We start from the raw sequence: 20,876 nt of genomic DNA, 5'->3' as shown, positions 1-20,876 counted from the left end.
TGATGCACTCCTATACCATCACAGATGCTGGCTTTTGCACCTTTCGCTGATAACAATCTGGATGGTCGTTTTCATCTTTGACACGGAGAATTCGACACCCATTTTTTCTGAAAACTAGCTGAAATGTGGACTCATTTGACCACAGCACACGGTTCCACAGTCTTTCGGTCCATCTGAGATGAGCTCGAGCCCAGAGAACTTGCCGGCGTTTCTGCATAGAGTTGATGTGTGGCTTCCTCCTTGCGTAATACAGTTTCAAGTTGCATTTCTGGATGCAGCGACGGACTGTGTTGAGTGACAATGGTTTTCCAAAGTACTCCCGAGCCCAGGTGGCTATAATTGTCACAGTAGCATGACGGTTTCTTAGGCAGTGCCGCCTGAGGACTCGAAGATCACGTGCATTCAACAGTGGTTTCCCACCTTGCCCTTTATGCACTGAGATGTCTCTGAATTCTCTGAATCTTTTCACAATATTATGTACTGTAGATGTTGAAAGACCTAAGTTCGCTGCAATCTTGCATTAAGAAATGTTCCTTTTGAACTGACTAACAATTCTCTCACAAATATTGGCACAAAGGGGTGAGCCACGACCCATCCTTGCCTTGCAAAGACTGAGCCTTTGATGGACGCTACTTTTATACTCAGTCATGATACCTCACCTGCTACCAATTAGCCTGCTTAATGTGGAGTCTTCCAAACCAGTGTTACTTGAATATTCTGTGCACTTTTCAATCTTATTTTAACTTTGTCCCAACTTTTGTTGAGTGTGTTGCAGCCATCAAATTCTAAATTTGTGTATGTTTACAAAATACAATTAAGTTGGTCAGTAAAACTATTGAAAATCTTTTCTTTGTACTTTTGTCAGTTAAATAAAGGTTCACGTGAATTAACATATCACAGATTTTTGTTTTTATCGCATTTTGGAAAATATCCCAACTTTTCTGGAAATGGCGTTTGTATGTATCCTTTCAGAGGATTTACAGGGTACTGCATCAGCAACATTGGTATTGCTTTTCCAGTGAGGGCTTTTGTTGTAATCCATGTCTCAAAAGCATCCAGCAGCATAGGGAATCAGAATCACTTTTAGTATCACCAGCATATGTCATCAATTTGTTGTCTTTGCGGCAGCAATACAATGCAATACGTAATAGAAAAAACAATGAATTACACTCAGTGTATATACTAAATAGTTAAATTAAGTAGTGCAAAAATAGAAATAAAAAAGTAGTGAGGTAGTGTTCATGGGTTCATTGTCCATTCAGAAATTGGATGGCAAAGTGGAAGAAGCTGTTCCTGAATACCTCCTTCCTAATTGTAGCAATGAGAACAAGGCATAATCTGGGTGATGGGAGTAGTTAATGATGGATGCTGCCTTTTTGAGGCATCACTCCTTGACGATGTTCTGGATACTACAGAGGCTTATAATGGAGCTGACTAAGCTTACAACTCTCTGCAGCTTTTTTCGGTCCTGTGCAGTAGCTGCCCCCCCCCCACCCCTCCATACCAGACGGTGATGCAGCCAGTTAGAATGCTCACCATGGTTCATCTGTAGACATCTGTGAGTGTCCTTGATGACATACCAAATCTCCTTAAACTCCTAATGAAATATAGCGACTGTCATGTCTTTGTAGCTGCATCGATACTTTGGGGCTGGGATAGAACCTCAGAGATACTGACCCCCAGGAACTTGAAATTGTTCACTCTTTCCACTTCTTATTTCTCAACGAGGACCAGTCATCTTACCCTTTCTGAAGTCCACAGTCAGTTCTTTGGTCTGACTGACATTGAGTGCAAGGTTGTTGCTGTGACACCACTGTTACTGTTGCCTGGTAGACTGTGAGATTTAAGTTGTGCGTTGTGGTTTGAACTCCTTTCCTCATTTGGCAGAAGCTGCATAGATGGTCTGAGAATAATGTTCAATTTCCTCAATGAACTCTGCCTTGTTTGAGAGATGCCTCCCAAAATATGGGAAGCAATTTATATTTCTTACAAACTTATGGATAATAAGGGGTGGGGTGTTGTGCAGTACTTTTCTATATCTTAAATGTACAGCAGTTTTTTCATATGCTTCAGAGCATGATTCAAAGATAACTTAGAGCTTGGCCTCCCCAAATGTAGACATTAATGAGCATCATCTGTGAACTACAGCTCTATGACGGGTTGAAGTGATTGTAATTCCAGAGTGGGGGCAACATAGGTTGTAGTTTCCGATTTATTCTATAGATTATCTCCACTCCTTCTGAAAACCTTTTGGAGGTGAGGGGTAGCATTGCAGTAAGAACATTAGGAAAACCATTAATTCATTAAGGTTTGGTTATTTGTGGACTATTAGTTAAGGTCATAGCTTACATGTTATCATTTAGCTGGTATAAGTTGGGTGAATCTCTATAGCAGCCTCAATGATGAACACACTAGTAATTATTTAATTTTCTAGTTAAACAGAAATATTCAGAACAATTTTTAATATGGATCAATTCATAAAAATTTTAAAATAGAGCTCAAAATTTTGTAGCTGGTGATGCTGTCTTAGCGATGAAACCACATCGTTTTTTCAGATGGGGAGGATGAATTCTTGATAAAGCACTTACAGCACCACCATGCCACCTAGTGGCACAAAGTCAAGTAAAGTGAAGTCACTTTTTATTGTCATTTGGACCATAACAGCTGGTACAGTACACAGTAAAAATGAGACAACATTTTTCAGGACCATGGTGCTACATGAAACAATACAAAAACTACTCTAGACTACAGACCTACCCAGGACTGCATAAAGTGCACAAAACAGTGCAGGCATTACAATAAATAATAAACAAGACAATAGGCACAGCAGAGGGCAGTATGTTGGTGTCAGTCCAGGCTCTGGGTATTGTGGAGTCTGATAGCTTGGGGGAAGAAACTGTTACACAGTCTGGTCGTGAGAGCCCGAACGCTTCGGTGCCTTTTGCCGGATGGCAGGAGGGAGAAGAGTTTGTATGAGGGGTGCATGGGGTCCTTCATAATGCTTTTTGCTTTACGGATGCAGCATGTGGTGTAAATGTCTGTATTGGCGGGAAGAGAGATCCCAATGATCTTCTCAGCTGACCTCACCATCCGCTGAAGGGTCTTGCGATCCGAGATGGTGTAATTTCTGAACCAAGCAGTGATGCAGCTGCTCAGGATGCTCTCAATACAACCTCTGTAGAATGTGGTGAGGATGGAGGGTGGGTGGTGGACTTTTCTCAGCCTTTGCAGAAAGTAGAGACGCTGCTGGGCTTTCTTTGCTATGGAGCTGGTGTTGAAGGACCAGGTGAGATTCTCCGCCAGGTGGACACCAAGAAATTTGGTGCTCTTAACGATCTCTATGGAGGAATCGTCGATGTCAAGTAGAGAGTGATCACTCCGTGTCCTCCTGAAGTCAACAACCATCTCTTTTGTTTTGTTCACATTCAGAGACAGGTTGTTGGCTCTGCACCAGTCTGTTAGCCGCTGCACCTCCTCCCTGTATGCTGACTCATCGTTCTTGCTGATGAGACCCACCACGGTTGTATCATCGGCGAACTTGATGACGTGGCTCGAGCTGTGTGTTGCAGCACAGTTGTAGGTCAGCAGAGTGAACAGCAGTGGACTGAGCACACACACAGCCCTGGGGGGCCCCCATGCTCAGTGTGATGGTATTGGAGATGCTGCTCCCGATCTGGACTGACTGAGGTCTCCCAGTCAGGAAGTCTAGGATCCAGTTGCAGAGGGAGGTGTTCAGGCCCAGTAGGCTCAGCTTTCCAATCAGTTTCTGAGGAATGATTGTGTTGAATGCTGAACTGAAGTCTATGAACAGCATTGGAACATACGTGTCTTTTTTGTCCAGGTGGAGGGTGATGGCAATGGTGTCGTCTGTTGAACGGATGGGACGGTATGCGAACTGTAGGGGGTCCAGTGAGGGGGGCAGCAGGGTCTTGATGTTCCTCATGATGAGCTTCTCGAAACACTTCATGATGATGGATGTGAGTGCAACGGGACGGTAGTCATTGAGGCAGGACACTGAAGACCTCTTCAGCATGGGGACGATGGTGGCGGCCTTGAAGCATGTAGGAACAACGGCACTGCTCAGGGAGATGTTGAAGATGTCAGTGAGAATCTCTGCTAGCTGGTCTGCACATCCTCTAAGCACTCTGCCAGGAATATTGTCTGGCCCAGCAGCCTTCCGTGGGTTGACCCTGCACAGGGTTCTCCTCACATCGGCCATGGTAAGACACAGCACCTGGTCATTTGGAGGATGGGTGGTCTTACTCGCCGCGACATCATTTTCCACCTCAAAACGAGCGTAGAATTTGTTCAACGCATCTGGGAGGGAGGCATCACCAGCACAGGCAGGTGGTGTTGTCTTGTAGTTGGTGATGTCCTGAATGCCCTCCCACATGCGCCACGTGTCGTCGCTGTCCTGGAAATGGCTCTGGATTCACTGGGTGTGTCCACATTTCCTAGAAAAGCATTATTATAAACATTAAGAAGCCTATTCACAAAAGGAAATGGAGGAACAGATGGTCAAAAAGAATGCTTTTAAGGGGCATCTTATATTGGAGAGGAGCTGAGTAGAAGCACAGGTATTTAGAAAGTGAATTCCAACGCGTAAGGGTTTGGAGGTAGAGAAAGCTATTGGGAAGAGTTTAGAATTGGGGATGTGCAAGTCACCAGAACAGAAAGAAGACAGATATCTCAGAGGGTTGTGAACTAGATAAGATTATAGGGATAGGCAAGGCTAGAAAGATGAATGGTTTTCAAAATAAGAATGAACATTTTAAAATCTTGGAAACCCAGAATCCAATGCAAGTTAGTAATAAACAGAACACTGTGTAAATATGGACATGGGAAACAGGATTTGGAATGACCTGGGACTTGGAGTTTGTATAAGAGAGGTCAGCTAAATGTACCTTGGGAGTTCTCAAGTCCAATCATACACAAGGTATTCATAACAAATGATATAAAGCGGGGATAGAGCTGATGATATCATAGACGTGGAACTGAGTTGGAAGCACACCTTGAACTTGAATAAGATAGCACGGTTAAAAGTAGAAAGTAAATAGATAAATGGAGTTGTAGGCTTGTAAATAGTTTGTGGCAGGATAAAGATAATGGCTTCCATCCTCCCAATTACCTAGGCATGTAATATTTCTTTTTATGGAATATTAAATATTTGTTAAGCAGAGTGTATCTTAGAGACATATACTAAGTGGCCACTTTATCAGGTACACCTGTTAATGCAAATACCTAATCAGCTAATCATGAAGCAGCAACTCAGTGCATAAAAGCATGTTGACATGGTCAAGATGTTCCGCTGTTGATCAGACCAACCATCAGAATGGGGAAGAAATGTGATTTAAGTGACATTGACCATGGTTGGTGGTTAAAGATGGGGTCGTTTGAGTATTTCAGAAACTGCTAATTTCCAGGGATTTTCATACTCACCTCGATAATAAGCAAATGCTTTGAGACGCTGGCCAAGGACTACATCTACAGCATGCTACCACCCACACTGGACCCCTACAATTCGCCTACTGACACGACCAATTGACAGATGACGCAATAGCCGCAGCTCTGCACACATCTGGAGAAGAAGGACGCTTATGTGAGAATGCTGTTCTTGGGCTACAGTTCAGCATTCAACACCATAACTCTCTCCAGGCTCAACAAGAAACTCAGAGACCTCAGCCTTCACCCTGCCTTATATAGCTGGATCCTGGATTTCCTGTCAGATCGCTGGCAGGTGGTAAGTGTGGGCTCCCTCACCTCTGCCCCTCTGGACCTCAACACAGGTGCCCCTCAGGGTTGTGTCCTAGGCCCTCTCCTTTACTTTCTGTATACCCATGACTGTGTCGCCACCCACAGCTCCAATCTGCTAATTAAATTTGCTGACAATACTACACTGATTGGCCTAATCTCAAATAATAATGAGGCAGCCTACAGAGAAGAAGTCATCACCCTGACACAGTGGTGTCAAGAAAACAATCTCTTCCTCAATGTCGCAAAACCAAAGGAGCTGGTTGTGGACTACAGGAGGAATGGAGACAGGCTAACCCCTATTGATATCAATGGATCTGGGGTTGAGAGGGTGAACAGCTTTAGGTTCCTTGGCATACACATCACTGAGGATCTCACATGGTCTGTGCATACCGGCTATGTGATGAAAAAGGCACAAACAGCTCCTCTTTCACCTCAGACAGTTGAAGAAGTTTGATATGGGCCCCCAAATCCTAAGAACTTTCTACAGGGGCACAATTGAGAGCATCCTGACTGGCTGCATCACTGCCTGGTATGGGAACTGTACTTCCCTCAATTGCAGGACTCTGCAGAGAGTGGTGTGGACAGCCCAGCACATCTGTAGATGTGAACTTCCCACTATTCAAGACATTTACAAAGATATGTATAAAAAGGGCCTGAAGGATCATTGGGAACCCGAGTCACTCCAACCAGAAACTGTTCCAGCTGCTGCCATCTGGGAAATGGTACTGCAGCATAAAAGCCAGGAACAACAGGCTCCGGGACAGCTTCTTCCACCAAGGTCATCAGACTGGTTAATTCATGCTAATACAATTGTATTTCTATGTTATATTGACTGTCCTGATGTACATAATTTTTATTATAAATTACTATCAATTGCACATTGCACATTTAGATGGAGATGTAACGTAAAGATTTTTACTCATTTATATGAAGGATGTAAGAAATAAAGTCGATTCAATTTAATTCACAATAGTCTCTAGAACTTACAAAATGGTGTGGAAAATGAAAAATATCCAGTGAGCGGCAGTTCTGTGAGTGAAATCACCTTGTTAATGAGTGAGGTCAGAGAATGACCAGATTGCTTCAAGCAGACAGGAAGGTGACAGTAACTCAAAAAACCATATGTTGCAACAGTAGTGTGCAGAAGGGCATCTCTGAATACACAACATATCAAATGTTGAAGTAGATGGGCTACAGCAGAAGAAGACCAAGAACCTATACTCAGTAGCCGCTTTATTAGGTACAGGAGGTAATTAATAAAGTAACCACTGAGTGAAATGGTAAGAGGAGGGAGTTTGGGAAAGATCCTCAAGTGGGACCATTATGAAGGTTTGGAACTGAAAGGAAAACGATAGCAGATGATTCTTTAACTGCAACTGGAGAGGTAGGAATGCAGAATAATTAAAAATGTGCATGCTAGTGATCAGAGATAAAAACAATAATTATGGAAACCCAGAGCATATCAGGCAGAATCTGCAAAAAGTAGAGCAGTTAATAATCCAGGTCAAATACTTTTCAAAACAAGTGTCTTGAAATGAAACAATAATTCTTTCCTTCTTTCTTTCTTGCCTGAACTGCTGAGTATTTTCTGTTTCTATTTTAAATAGTAAAAGGTGGCACAATAGTGTAGTGTTAAAGCATAATGCCATTTCATTGCCAGTGATACAGATCGTTTTTCTCCACTGTTTGATAGGAATTTGTATATTCTCCTCATAACTGCCTGGGTTCTCCTGTTACCTCTTACGTTTCAAAGACATGTGGATTAGTAAGTTAGTTGGTCACATGGGTGTAATTGAGCAATGTGGACTAGTTGGATAGAAGGGTCTGTTACCATGGTGCATCTCGAAAATAAAAATAAATAAAATAATGAAAGCACATATGCATAATTCCACCCAGATGAATTATGCATTGAGAAGGTGGAAGGTACTGTGGTCAGCCATGTATGATTATAGAAAGATACAAAGGGATGAAAATGGATGGTTACCTCTGTCGCAATATTTACCTCTAGAGTTGATTTCTTGGTTAATCCTTATGCACTGGGGGCTTGAAGATGAATGTTTCAGACATCTAATTACCAAGATGGGGAATATGAAATTTCATAACTTGTAAAAAAAAAGTAATTTGTCATCTTTCTAGTTCTGGAGACTCAACTGCAAGAATATGGAACCTCAATGAAAATAGCAATGGTGGCCCTACTCAATTAGTACTAAGGCATTGTATCAGGGAGGGCGGACAGGATGTTCCCAGCAATAAGGATGTTACATCACTCGACTGGAATGTAAGTTTCTATGGTTATAAAATCAATTTGTAACCTTGTGTGAGTCATTGTAATTAAAATCTATTAACTCAATCTTTAATTGTCAAAAGAACATCATTAGGAATCAAAAGTAGTGCTCCCAAATAAGTAGTCTTTGTGAGTTAATGAATTACAAATAATGTTTTGTTTCATTTATATTACTGTATTGAAAACATCCTGTCACTAAATAATGTCTTATTTTGGCAAGAGTTCTTTAAACAACCATTCCATGCAATGTTCATGTAATATCCATATAGTTCAGATTTAATGATCAGTCACTTTCTAATCCTCTAAATTATTCTCTGAAAGCTTCCTCCTTATATCAGTCATCAGCTAGAAATTGTATTTCAGAAATTTAATTTTCACTTGCCTTTGTTGATGTAAAAAATAAATATTTGATTGAGTTAGTAGTTTGCATGCAATTACCTTGCTTTTTATTTCTTTTGGGTGTCATCATTGTTAGAGGGAATTCCTTGCATTAATTTAATTGATGAAGTTCAAGGGTATTTAGGACAAGCCTAAGGGAAAAAACAGCAGTACCTACTCCAAGCTTACTGTGATGAGTCAGAGCAAACTGATTACATGTGTGCCTTAGTACATCAACATTACAGATTACTGTGCTAAATGACTTTTTTTCTGCTTAGAGTAAAATTCTGTTCCACACACTGATTTTGTAAGTACACTTGCTACAGCCCACACCCACCCTCCACAGCTGCAATTATGATGTAATCTGGCATACCTCCAGAACTAGAAGCTACAGTATGCTAATAGTATTATTAGTATGGGATTTGTAAATGTGATATGAGAAGAGTTGGCACAAACCTTGAACCAAAATTGATCTGAATTTTGGCTCACTTTGAAGGATTCAGGGTCAAGTACTGAGTTATGTGGGAACATGAGCATTTCAGCTGAATGTTTAGTGTGATTTATACTCTACTGAAAATAGGGTATTCTGTGCTGAATTGCACTTTCTACTGTACCTGGTTAATTTTCACAAACAAACTTGACTTCCTGCTCTATTTTATTCAGTTTTGATCTCACCTTTTTCTGGCCATTAGATCTTCTGTAACATGTCAAACCTGCGTCTACATTTCACAAAAGAACTAGTACTAGAAATAACCTTGGCATAATTAAAGGTATCCTCTTCAGTTCCAACATAAAATCTCACACTCTATTTCCTGATTCCAACCTCTGCTCAGCACCAAAGGAATAAAAATAACCTTGCATTGTTCAAAGGTTCATTTATTATCAAGCATGTATCCATATACAACTCTGAAATTTGTCTTCTCCAAATAACCATGAAATAAAGAAAGAACATGAAAGTCATTCAGAGAGAAACATCAACCCCCCCCCCACAAAAGAGAATGGCATCCAGATCATCAACCCCCTCCCCCCTGCACAAAATGGAACAGGAACATTGACCCCCAAAAAGCAACCCCTCCGTCACACAAAAAACTAACAGAAAACAACACAGCATCAACCCCCAAATACCCTCACACAAAAAAACAGAAAAGGAATAGGTGATTAAAAAAAACAAAGAATATGAAAACCAAAAGTCAGAAAAAGTCCACATTCTTTAAATGCAATAGTCCAATCAATAAATGCAGAACCACGATACCATCCTTTGATATCACCTAGATTCATTGAAAGAGAAGGACACCACACGAACACAGAGAGGCTTACCTACCCGCCACAGTGAGCCACACAGCAATAGGCTGCTCACAGACACAGCAATCAAAAGGCAGGCAGTCAATGCTGAAACTGTCACGGTCCCAGAAGCACATTTAAGGTGAATAATAGATGTAAAAGAAGTAAAAGAGGATATTTTTGTGAGCTATCTGGAAGATGTCGACCAAGGGAACATTCTATACTGGTGCCATCTTTCATGGCCTTTTGGGTGTCCCAAACATTAAGGAGATTTAGATATTATATAAATTTGCTGGTCAAAATTGTATGTTTCTATTTCTATGGTATCACTAATTTTTACTCTCCATCTAAATTTAGCTCCAATCTTAAGGGACTTACATTTTGCTGTATTACTATTTTGAATTGCACCTTCAACATCCTTGAACTTTCCCTTTGTTCTGTCCTTCCAAGGCGCAATTTCATATGTAGAAACAGACCTGATGCAGAATGCTGTGCATTTTATCTATTCTTTGGTTGCAGAGTATTCAGATGTTTCTCTGATCTGTCTGGATCATTCTACATTTTGATGCTTCCTAGTCACTTCAAAATCTGCTCTGTTGATTATATCTTCAGTTTTCTAACCCACTTCTGGAATATTATCTTTTTTACCATTTTGTATTTGTTATGCTAAAGGTGGTCTTAAATTGAAAGTTAGGAAGGTGCGCAGTGGTGTAGCTGTTAGGGCAATTACTGTACATGCGCTAGCAATCACTGATTAGGGTTCTGTTCCCACCATTGTCAATAAGGAGTTTGTATGCTCTTCCCATGATTGCATGGGTTTCTTCCAGATGCTCCAGTTTCCTCCCATATTCCAAAGGTGTACGATTAGAGGTAGTAAATTGTGGGCATGCTATATTAGCACCAGAAGCCCCTAGCACAATCCTCACTGATTTGATTTGAAGCAAATGATGCATTTCACTGTATGTTTCAATGTCCATGTGACCAATAAAGCTAATGTTTATCTTTAATTTTCACAAGGAGAGCTAAGCATTGATAGGATTGTTTTTTCACAGAGTGACGGAACACTTTTGGCCACTGGATCATATGATGGATTTGCTAGGATATGGACAAAGGATGGTAGGTCATAAATAAAAATAGTTATCTATGGTTTGTAAAATGTCTGATTCTTACCTAATTGTATCAATGACATTGGATATTATCTTGCACAGGCAATCTTGCAAGCACCCTCGGACAACATAAAGGGCCCATATTTGCTTTAAAATGGAACAAGAAGGGAAATTATATTCTCAGTGCAGGAGTTGATAAGGTAAGATTAAATTTCAGGACCAATTTGCAGAAAATTGAAACCACACTTTTTATTTATTTTAGCTGATATTTTCTCCATATCCCTGACCACATAGCCTGCTGCATTTTTACCTCATTATCCTGCCAATGGATCTCTGACTTGGTCATGGGCAGGTGAATGTCAGCACAACATTCATTATTCTTTTCCTCTTCCAGCTAGTGCATCTGTCATATCCTGGGTTTTATGGCTTATTCCTGATATAGATCACCAATGAGACTGAATCTCAATGGTATGGAGGAATTTGGGCTTAGACACATATTTCATATAAGAGCATTGGAGACTTCCGGTAGAGCTCATGGAGTGAAGTCGTGCTCTTGACTCGCTCCATTACCTCTGAGTTTTTTTTCTTATGATCAGCTATATTTAACTAACCATTAAGGCATCGACTTTTACAATAATCTGAAACAAATTGGGCTTTTTGATATTCGGATGCTTTTAAGGTCTGCTATGTCCAAGAACGGAAAAAAAGGGAAAGACGGCAAACCTTCGGTTAGACCGAAAGGTACCGATCTCCCTCCGACTGAACCACCATTGACTCTGAAAGCTATATCGGATCTAATTCAAAGGGAAATTTCAACCTCTATAACGGAGCTGATTCGCGCGGAAATTTCAATTAATTTCCAGAAAATTGCAGATTCAATCGATAAAATGCAAACATCTATTATGGAACATCAGTCGGCTATATCTAATCTTCAGAAATCCACGCAACAAAATGAACTCAAGATGGAGAAAATTGAAGAAACAATTACTACAATGAAGAAAAAACTGGACTTTCTGACTTTTAAAAACTCTGACTTAGAATCCAGAATGCGACGGCAGAATATTCGAATTATTGGTGCTCGTGAAGCTGTTGAATCTGACAACCTATAAAGTTTTTTTCTCAACTTTTAAAAGATGCATTTCCTACCGTATTTCCTGACCAACCACCGTTATTGGATCGGGCTCACAGAGTTCCATCATATTCGTCTAAGTCAGATAAACCTCGACATGTCATTTTACGTTTTCATTACTTTCAAGACAAGGAGAAACTGCTTCGATTTGTTCGATCTAAAGGTTATATTGATTTTTTGGATCTTCAGTTCCGATTCGTGGAGGACTTCAACAAACAGATTCGGGATCAACGGGTTCGTTACAGATCTGTGATGTCGGAACTCTACAAGATGGATTTAAAACCAGCGCTGCTTTACCCTGCGCGTTTAAGGATATGTACACCTGACGGAGCCCTTCGTTTTTTTGAATCTCCATCGGATGCCCAGAGTTATCTGGATCAATTTTCACCTTCAACATCTTAATCGTAATTTTTAATTATCTCCGTTTGATCGGAGGTTGTGAATCTGTCAGGTTTAATTTTTGGTTGCTTTGTATGGGCAGAAAAGTTTTTTTTGATTAATTAATATGGTTGCCAAACTTTCTTTCTAACTGCGTCATTCCTTTCTTTTTCCCTGGGGATTATGGGTGGTTATTCCCTCAGCATCATTTCGTGTATTTCCTTTGAGGCCTTAAATTTCGTAGTCTTTAAATGTACTTTTTTCTGTAGGTTTTCCTAACTAGTTTTATATTAATAATTTTGTTTCTTTTTTTTGGTTATCATAGGGTTTGTGGTCTGTTACGGTTTTCTTCATATTTTCTGGCTTTTTCTCTGTTTTATATCGTGTTTGTCTTAACTGCTCTACTTTTTTTATTCTTTTACTGTTTTATAACTAGCTGATCTTTTTTATATTTACACCTTTTTTAGTGAGCGTCTATCAGAAGTCATGGGGGTACTTCTAGTGCTTGCTTCTTTCTGGCGGGTCTGCTTTAGATTTAGCCTTGGGGTCATGGGGTGGGGGGGGTGGTGGGAGGGACCACGTTTTAGTTTTTTTTTTCTTGGGCTATTTACATTACTGAAGCATTGGTTGCGTTCTCCTACCCGTTATCTCTGGTTTGTTCTGTTCCCTTTCCTGGTTCGTGGGTCGAACCTATCGTCAATCCTCTTTTTTGCGGGTTGACTTTAGGGTTTATGGAGTCTATTATTAATTTTGTCTCCTGGAATACTAATGGTCTTAATCATCCTATTAAAAGGAAAAAAATTTTTAAAGTATTCCGGAGACTTAAAGCACATGTTCTATTTTTACAAGAGACCCATGTGCGGAGGGGGGACAGACTATGTTTTTTTAAATTCTGGAAGGAACAACAATTTCATTCGAATTCTAACGCTAAGATTCGAGGCGTCTCTATTTTTATAGACTCCTCAGTTACTTTTGTACAACACGATATTATCTCTGATCCGAATGGTAGATTTCTACTGGTTAGTGGTCTACTATTCAATAAAAAGGTAGTTTTAGTTAACGTTTATGCTCCCAATATGGGCTGTCCGGAATTTTATAAATCATTATTTAATCGGTTCCCGAATTTGAATGAGTTTTCATTGATCTGGGGCGTTGATCTTAATACTTGCTTATCTCCAGTTTTGGACCGTTTGGCTCCTCTACGGACCTTACCTAATAAATCTGCAACTTTGATTAACTCATTCCTCTCTGATTCTGGGTTGACGGACATTTGGCGTTTTTTGCATCCTCAGGAAAAAGATTTTTCTTTTTTTTCCACATGTTCACCATTCCTATTCAAGAATTGATTATTTTTTTATTGACTCTCGGCTTATCTCTTCAGTGATTAAATGTGATTATGATTCTATAACCATCTCAGATCATGCGCCACTTAAGCTTTCTATTAAAATTCAGGTCAATACACAAAATAATAGACAATGGCGTTTTATTTCGTTGCTGCTTCAGGACTCGGATTTTGTTAACTTTATGAATGAACAAATTGATTTCTTTTTTACAATCGACTACACAGAGGATATTTCTGTGAACATTCTTTGGGATACTTTTAAAGCTTATATTCGTGGTCAGATTATCTCGTATTCTGCTGCTTTGAGGAAGAAGTTGAAGCAGGAGGAGTTGGTAATTGTGGGCAAGATTAAGGAAATTGATAAGAAATATGTAACAGCTCCCTCTGAGGAGCTGTATAAACAAAGAACTGAACTTCAAATGGAGCACAGCTTATTACTTTCGTCCTCGATTGTAAACCAATTAAAGAAAACAAGAAGTGAATTTTATGTACACAGTGACAAAGTTGGTAAACTGTTGGCTAACCAACTGAAGTCTAATTATACTAAATCTCAAATTAATCAGATTTATAATCAAAATGATCAACTGATATTTGATCATGCGGAGATCAATCAAACCTTCTTTGATTTTTATTCTTCCTTATATCAATCTGAGTCTTTACGAGACTCTCAATGTATGAATGACTTTTTAGATAACCTAGATTTCCCTGAGATTTCACAGGATATGTCTTCTATGCTTGATATTTCCATTACTACTGATGAGATTAAGAATGTTATTTCCTCTATGAACCTGGGGAAAGCTCCTGGCCCTGATGGGTTTAACGTGGAATTTTATAAGTTTTTTGTACCTTCATTAATCCCTTGGTTCTGTAGGGTTTTGGAGGCTTCATTAAAACTTGGTAAACTTCCCGAATCCTTTTATAGAGCGTCAATCTCTCTAATATTAAAGAAGGATAAAGATCCTGCTCAATGCGCATCTTATAGACCAATACCTTTATTAAATGTTGATTCTAAAATTTTTTCTAAATTATTAGCAAACAGATTAGAAAAAGTACTCCCTTTTATTATTTCGGAAGACCTAACGGGTTTTATTAAAGGTCGTTACTCTTTCTATAACATTCGCACACTGTTAAATATTGTTTATACCCCCTCACAAAATGTTCCTGAGTGTGTTATCTCTTTAGATGCTGAAAAAGCTTTTGATAGAGTAGAATGGCCGTACTTATTTAAGGTGCTTGAAATGTTTAATTTTAGCTCAAAATTTATATCCTGGATTAAACTGTTATATCATTCTCCTATGGCCTCGGTCTGTACTAACTCTTTAAGCTCACCTTTTTTCCCTCTTTTTCGAGGTACTCGACAGGGTTGTCCTCTTAGTCCTTTATTATTTGATATTGCATTAGAAGCTCTTGCAATTGCCATTTGAGAATCTCCAAATATTATTGGGATAACTCGGGGCCTAAAGTCCCATAAAATATCACTCTATGCTGAAGACTTACTTTTATATATTTCTAATCCTCAAAAATCTATCCCTGCTGCTTTAGATTTATTAGCACAATTTAGTCTTTTTTCAGGTTATAAATTAAACCTTAGTAAGAGTGAACTTTTTCCGATTAATAAACAACTTCCCTTGTATCATAACTTTCCGTTTAAATTGATTAATAATTATTTCTCATATCTTGGGATTAAAATTACTTGTAAATACAAAGATTTATTTAAGACTAATTTTTTACCCTTAATTGACCATATTACTCAACTTTCATCTAAATGGTTTCCATTATATTTAGCTTTGATTGGTGGTATTAATGCAGTTAAGATGTTTATTCTGCCAACATTTTTATATATATTTCAGGCATTACCGATTTTTGTTCCATAATCTTTTTTTGATAAAGTTGACTCTAAAATTTTTTCATTTATTTGGCAAAATAAAAACCCGAGATTGGGTAAAATACATTTACAGAAAGCCAAGAGAGATGGGGTCTAGCATTACCTAACTTTAGATTCTATTATTGGGCAATTAATATTCGACATATGAAATTTTGGTTACTTGACCAAGATACACTATCCATTCCTAAATGGGTAGTATTGGAATTACAATCTGCTCAGGGCTATGCACTTGGCTCTATTTTAGGTTCCTCTCTTCCTTTTGATTTGAAACGCCTTAACTAGGTCTCTAACCCGATAGTTAAGTATACCTTGCGTATTTGGTTTCAATTCAGAAAATTTTTTGATCTTAACCAATTTGGGCTAGCGATACCTATTTTAGGTAACATATTTTTTCCTCCCTCTTTCACGGATCGTGCATTTCAAATTTGGAAGACTAAGGGTATTTCACGGTTTTTGGATTTATTTTTTGATGGTTCCCTTATGTCTTTTGAATAATTATCTAGTAAATATAATTTACCAAGAATACATTTTTTTAGATATCTCCAAGTTAGAAATTTCCTAAGTACTATACTCTCTTCCTTTCCGACGCTACCTCCTACATATATTTTAGATACTATAATTAACCTTAATCCATGTCAGAAATGTGTAACGGCTATTATTTATAATATTATTATAAAACTTAGGAAAGCTCCATTTGATAAGATTAGGTCAGATTGGGAACAAGAATTGGGTTCTATTATTTCCGTGGATGACTGGGGGCAGATTTTACAATTAGTCAATACTTCCTCTATCTGTGCTAAACATTCCCTAATTCAATTTAAAGTTGTTCATAGAGCACATATGTCCAAAGATAAATTAGCTCGTTTATATTCTCATATTAATCCTTTTTGTGATAGATGTCCGGGGCAGATAGCCTCTTTAACTCATATGTTTTGGTCTTGTCCTACTCTGGAAACTTTTTGGAGAGACATTTTTAATATTATCTCAAAGGTATTGAATATAGATATTTCTCCTCATCCTATTACTGCTATCCTATTACCTAAAATTTCCAGTAATCTTTCCCCTTCAGCCCGTAGAATGATTGCATTTCTTACTTTAATGGCGAAAAGATGTATCTTACAACATTGGAAAGAGCCTAATGCTCCAACTACCTTTTTTTGGTTTTCCCAGACGATATTATGCTTAAATTTGGAGAAAATTAGAAGTAATCTTTATGATTCCTCACTTAAATTTGAACAGACCTGGAGATCTTTTATTCAATATTTTCATTTAATGTAATTTTTTTTTCTCTTTTGGGCCATATTTATATTTCCTTCTTGCCTTTTTTTTAACTTTTTAATGGAGGTCGGGTTTGAGGACGTGATTTTAAGTTCTTTAACTCTACCTGTTTCCAAGTTAGCCCATTGCTTTGCTTTGCTTTTAATTTAGTTGCACGGTGGGTTTTTTTGGGGGGTCTTTTTTCCTTTTCTTTATTGAGATATATATATAAATCAGTATACTATTATTTTACCATATCATTTTATGTTTAAATTGCACTGTTTGTATCAATTTTTTCTTCTGTATTAATATCTCCTGTAATTTCTAACAGTGTATTAGTGCCTTTATGGTTTACCCTTTGTATACTTATTCAATAAAAAGATTTAAAAAGAAAGAAAGAAAGAGCATTATATCTTCCATGATTATTTCCAGCATCAATTCACTTTTTGAACAAAAAGAAAGCAAACCAATGATTGTCAGTTAGTAATTCTCCTGTATCAGACAAGAAACCAATTTGCTTCCAATTTGTAATATCTTTTTCATTATTCCTCTTCAGACAACAATAATTTGGGATGCTCATACAGGTGAAGCAAAGCAACAATTTCCATTTCATTCAGGTAAGATGGAATAGTTTTATATATTTAACTAGCCATTATGCATTAATTATCTACTTTGGATTTCAGTTGTGCATAACTTCATTGTCTGATGCAGGGTTTCAACCTGAAATGTTGACAATTCCTTTCCTCCCACAGATGTTGTTTGGCACACAGAGTTCCTCCTGCAGATTGTTTCCCCAAACTCCAACACCTACATTCTTTTATGTCTCAAAATTTGTTTTTTTTGACCAACAGGCTAATATAAACTATATGAACAGGAGGCTATGCAGAATTGGGAGCATGGCTAAGGAAGCAAAACCAATTGGAAAATATCACTTATCATAATTCCTGTCTGATTCTCCACTGCAAAAACATCTCCAATGAGATTGCAGGACCTGAACAGCAAAAGAAGCTGAACATTCTTTAAAAAAGCTGCATTCCCCTTGTTCCACTTGATTGGTTTTGTAATGTGCTGTTGACTTCAACTTTGGAGTTCTCTGCTTTCAAAAATCATTTGCTATTTTTGCAGCTCCTGCTTTGGATGTAGATTGGCAGAACAACACTACATTTGCATCCTGCAGCACTGACATGTGCATTCACGTGTGCCGACTCGGCTGTGACCGTCCTGTAAAAACATTCCAAGGGCATACTGTAAGTTAACAATTTCAGTGGAGGTGAACGATATTTTTGTGCAGTGCTGACATTACATAGCTTTAGAGCAACTATATATTGTATGTTATTGACAATGAATAATACTTTGCAGGGAGTTTTGATCTGAAGGAATTCTTCTGAATCTATTGCTCTGTGTAACTTTTTTTAATCAAATACATTTTCTGAACCTTCTAAGCAAAAATCTGTTGTTTTTTAAGAGGACTTTTTTTTCTAATAGTGTGGGATAGGCTAACAACTATTTAGATATGTAACATATAGGAAATGTTATCTTTAGGTGTAAATGTAGTGTGGTGCTGATGGTGAGCACAGAAACAGTCTCTTTGACTCAACTCATCGGTGTCAACCACAATGCCCACCTAAGCCAGTTCACTTGCCTGCATATGGCCCATATCCCTGTAAACTTTTCCTATCCATGTACAGTCCAAGTGTCTTTTGGTTGGTAAATTTTCTGCACAAGGCAATTAAGTAATTAATAAGATAATGAATTTATCCAGTGCTATGTTAATAAGAGATTGAATAGGTAACAACACAAACAATCATTTTCTACTAGTTTTTGAGCACGATATTAGAAATTGTGTTTTGCTGAAAAAACTTTTGGTATTCTCTTTGATAATACCGGCTAGCTTACCTTCATATATCATCTTTTCTCTCCTTATGGTTTTTTGAGTTGCCTTTTGTTGGTTTTTCAAAGCTTCCCAATCCTCTAACTTCCCACTAATTTTTGCTATATTACATGCCCTCTCTTTTGCTTTTATGCTGTCTTTGACTTCCCTTGTCAGCAGCAGTTGCATCGTCCTCTATTAGAATACTGCTTCTTTGGGCTAAATCTACCCTGCACCTTCCAAATTGCTCCCAGAAACTCCAAACATTGCTGTTTGACTGTCAGCCCCGCTAGTGTCCCCTTCCAATCAAAGTTAGCCGGTTCCTCTATCATGCCTCTGTAATTCTTTTTACTCGACTGTAATAATGATACATCTCAATTTAACTTCTGACTCTCAAACTGCAGAGTGAATTCTATCATATTTTAATCACTGCCTCCTAAGTTCAAAGTAAAGTTATTATCAAATTACCAAGCAGAGTTCACTGCCAAGAAGGACCACCAGCGCCTTTACTTCCTGAGAAAACTAAAGAAATTTGGCCTGTCCCCTAAAATCCTCACTAATTTTTATAGATGCACCGTAGAAAGCATTCTTCTAGGGTGCATCACAACCTGGTATGAAAGTTGTCCTGTCCAAGACCGAAAGAAGTTGCAGAAGATCGTGAACACGGCGCAGCACATCACACAAACCAATCTTCCGTCCGTGGAATCACTTTACACCGCACGCTGTTGGAGCAGTGCTGCCAGGATAACCAAGGACACGCCCACTCAGCCAACAGACTTTTCGTCCCTCTTCCCTCCGGGAGAAGGTTCAGGAGCTTGAAGGCTCATACGGCCAGATTTGGGAACAGCTTCTTTCCAACTGTGATAAGACTGCTGAATGGATCCTGACCCAGATCTGGGCCATACCCTCGAAATATCCGGACCTGCCTCTTGATTTTTTTGCACTACCTTACTTTCCATTTTTCTATTTTCCATTTACGATTTATAATTTAAATGTTTAATATTTACTAATTTTAACTATTTTTAATATTTATAATATTTAATATTTGTAATCCAGGGAGTGTGAAGCGCAGAATCAAATATCGGTGTGATGATTGTACGTTCTAGTACCAATTGTTTGGCGACAATAAAGTATAAATTACCTATATGTCACCACATACACCAAACATATGAAACATAGAAACATAGAAAACCAGCACAATACTGGCTCTTCAGTCCACAAAGCTGTGCCAAACATGTACTTACCTTAGAAATTACCTAGGGTTACTTATAGTCCTTATTTTTCTAAACTCTATATACCTATCCAGAAATCTCTTAAAAGACCCTATCATTTCTGCCTCCACCACTGCTGCTGGCAGCCCACTCCACGCACTCACCACTCTGTGCGTAAAAAATTTACCCCTGACATCTCCTCTGTACCTACTTCCAAGCACCTTAAAACTATGCCCTCTTGTGCTAGCCATTTCAGCCCTTGGAAAAAGCCTTTGACTATCCACACGATCAATGCCTCTCATCATCTTGTACACCTCTATCAGGTCACCTCTCATCCTCTGTCATACCAAGGAGAAAAGACCGAGTTCACTCAACCTATTCTCATAAGGCATGCTCCCCAATCCAGGCAACATCCTTGTAAATCTCCTCTGCACTCTTTCTATGATTTCCACATCCTTTCTGTACTGAGGCGACCAGAATTGAGCACAGTACTCCAAGTGGGGTCTGACCAGGGCCCTATATAACTGCAACATTACCTCTCAGCTCTTAAACTGAATCCCACGATTGATGAAGGCCAATGCACCATATGCCTTCTTAACCACAGAGTCAACCTGCACAGCAGCTGTGGACTCGGACCCCAAGATCCCTCTGATCCTCCACACTGCCAAGAGTCTTACCATTAATACTATATTCTGCCATCATGTTTGACTTAGCAAAATGAACCACCTCACACTTATATGGGTTGAACTCTATCTGCACTTCTCAGCCCAGTTTTGCATCCTATCAGTGTCCCGCTGTAACCTCTGACAGCCCTCTACACTTTCCACAACATCCCCAACCTTTTGTGTCATCAGCAAATTTACTAACCCAACTCTCCACTTCCTCATCCAGGTCATTTATAAAAATCATGAAGAGTAGGGGTCCCAGAACAGATCCCTGAGGCACACCACTGGTCACCAACCTCCATGCAAAATACATAGTACAGGCAAACACAGTAAATC

General features: G+C 38.8%; 1 protein-coding gene across 8 annotated transcripts in view; it reads left to right on the top strand.

Annotated features, from left to right (window-relative positions):
* The window catches only part of LOC134349699 (F-box-like/WD repeat-containing protein TBL1X), a 396,148-nt gene that overhangs the window by 357,283 nt on the left and 17,989 nt on the right, over positions 1-20,876 (top strand). For all 8 annotated transcript variants that reach the window (XM_063054425.1, XM_063054418.1, XM_063054419.1 and 5 more), the window contains 5 exons: positions 7,891-8,032; positions 10,750-10,813; positions 10,906-11,003; positions 17,351-17,411; positions 17,920-18,041. In XM_063054425.1, coding sequence (XP_062910495.1) covers positions 7,891-8,032; positions 10,750-10,813; positions 10,906-11,003; positions 17,351-17,411; positions 17,920-18,041 — 487 coding nt within the window. The remainder of the gene's footprint in view (positions 1-7,890; positions 8,033-10,749; positions 10,814-10,905; positions 11,004-17,350; positions 17,412-17,919; positions 18,042-20,876) is intronic.

This window comes from Mobula hypostoma, chromosome 7 (genome assembly GCF_963921235.1).
Source record: "Mobula hypostoma chromosome 7, sMobHyp1.1, whole genome shotgun sequence".
Lineage (NCBI taxonomy): Eukaryota > Metazoa > Chordata > Chondrichthyes > Myliobatiformes > Myliobatidae > Mobula > Mobula hypostoma.
This window is presented reverse-complemented; position numbering and strand designations above follow the sequence as displayed.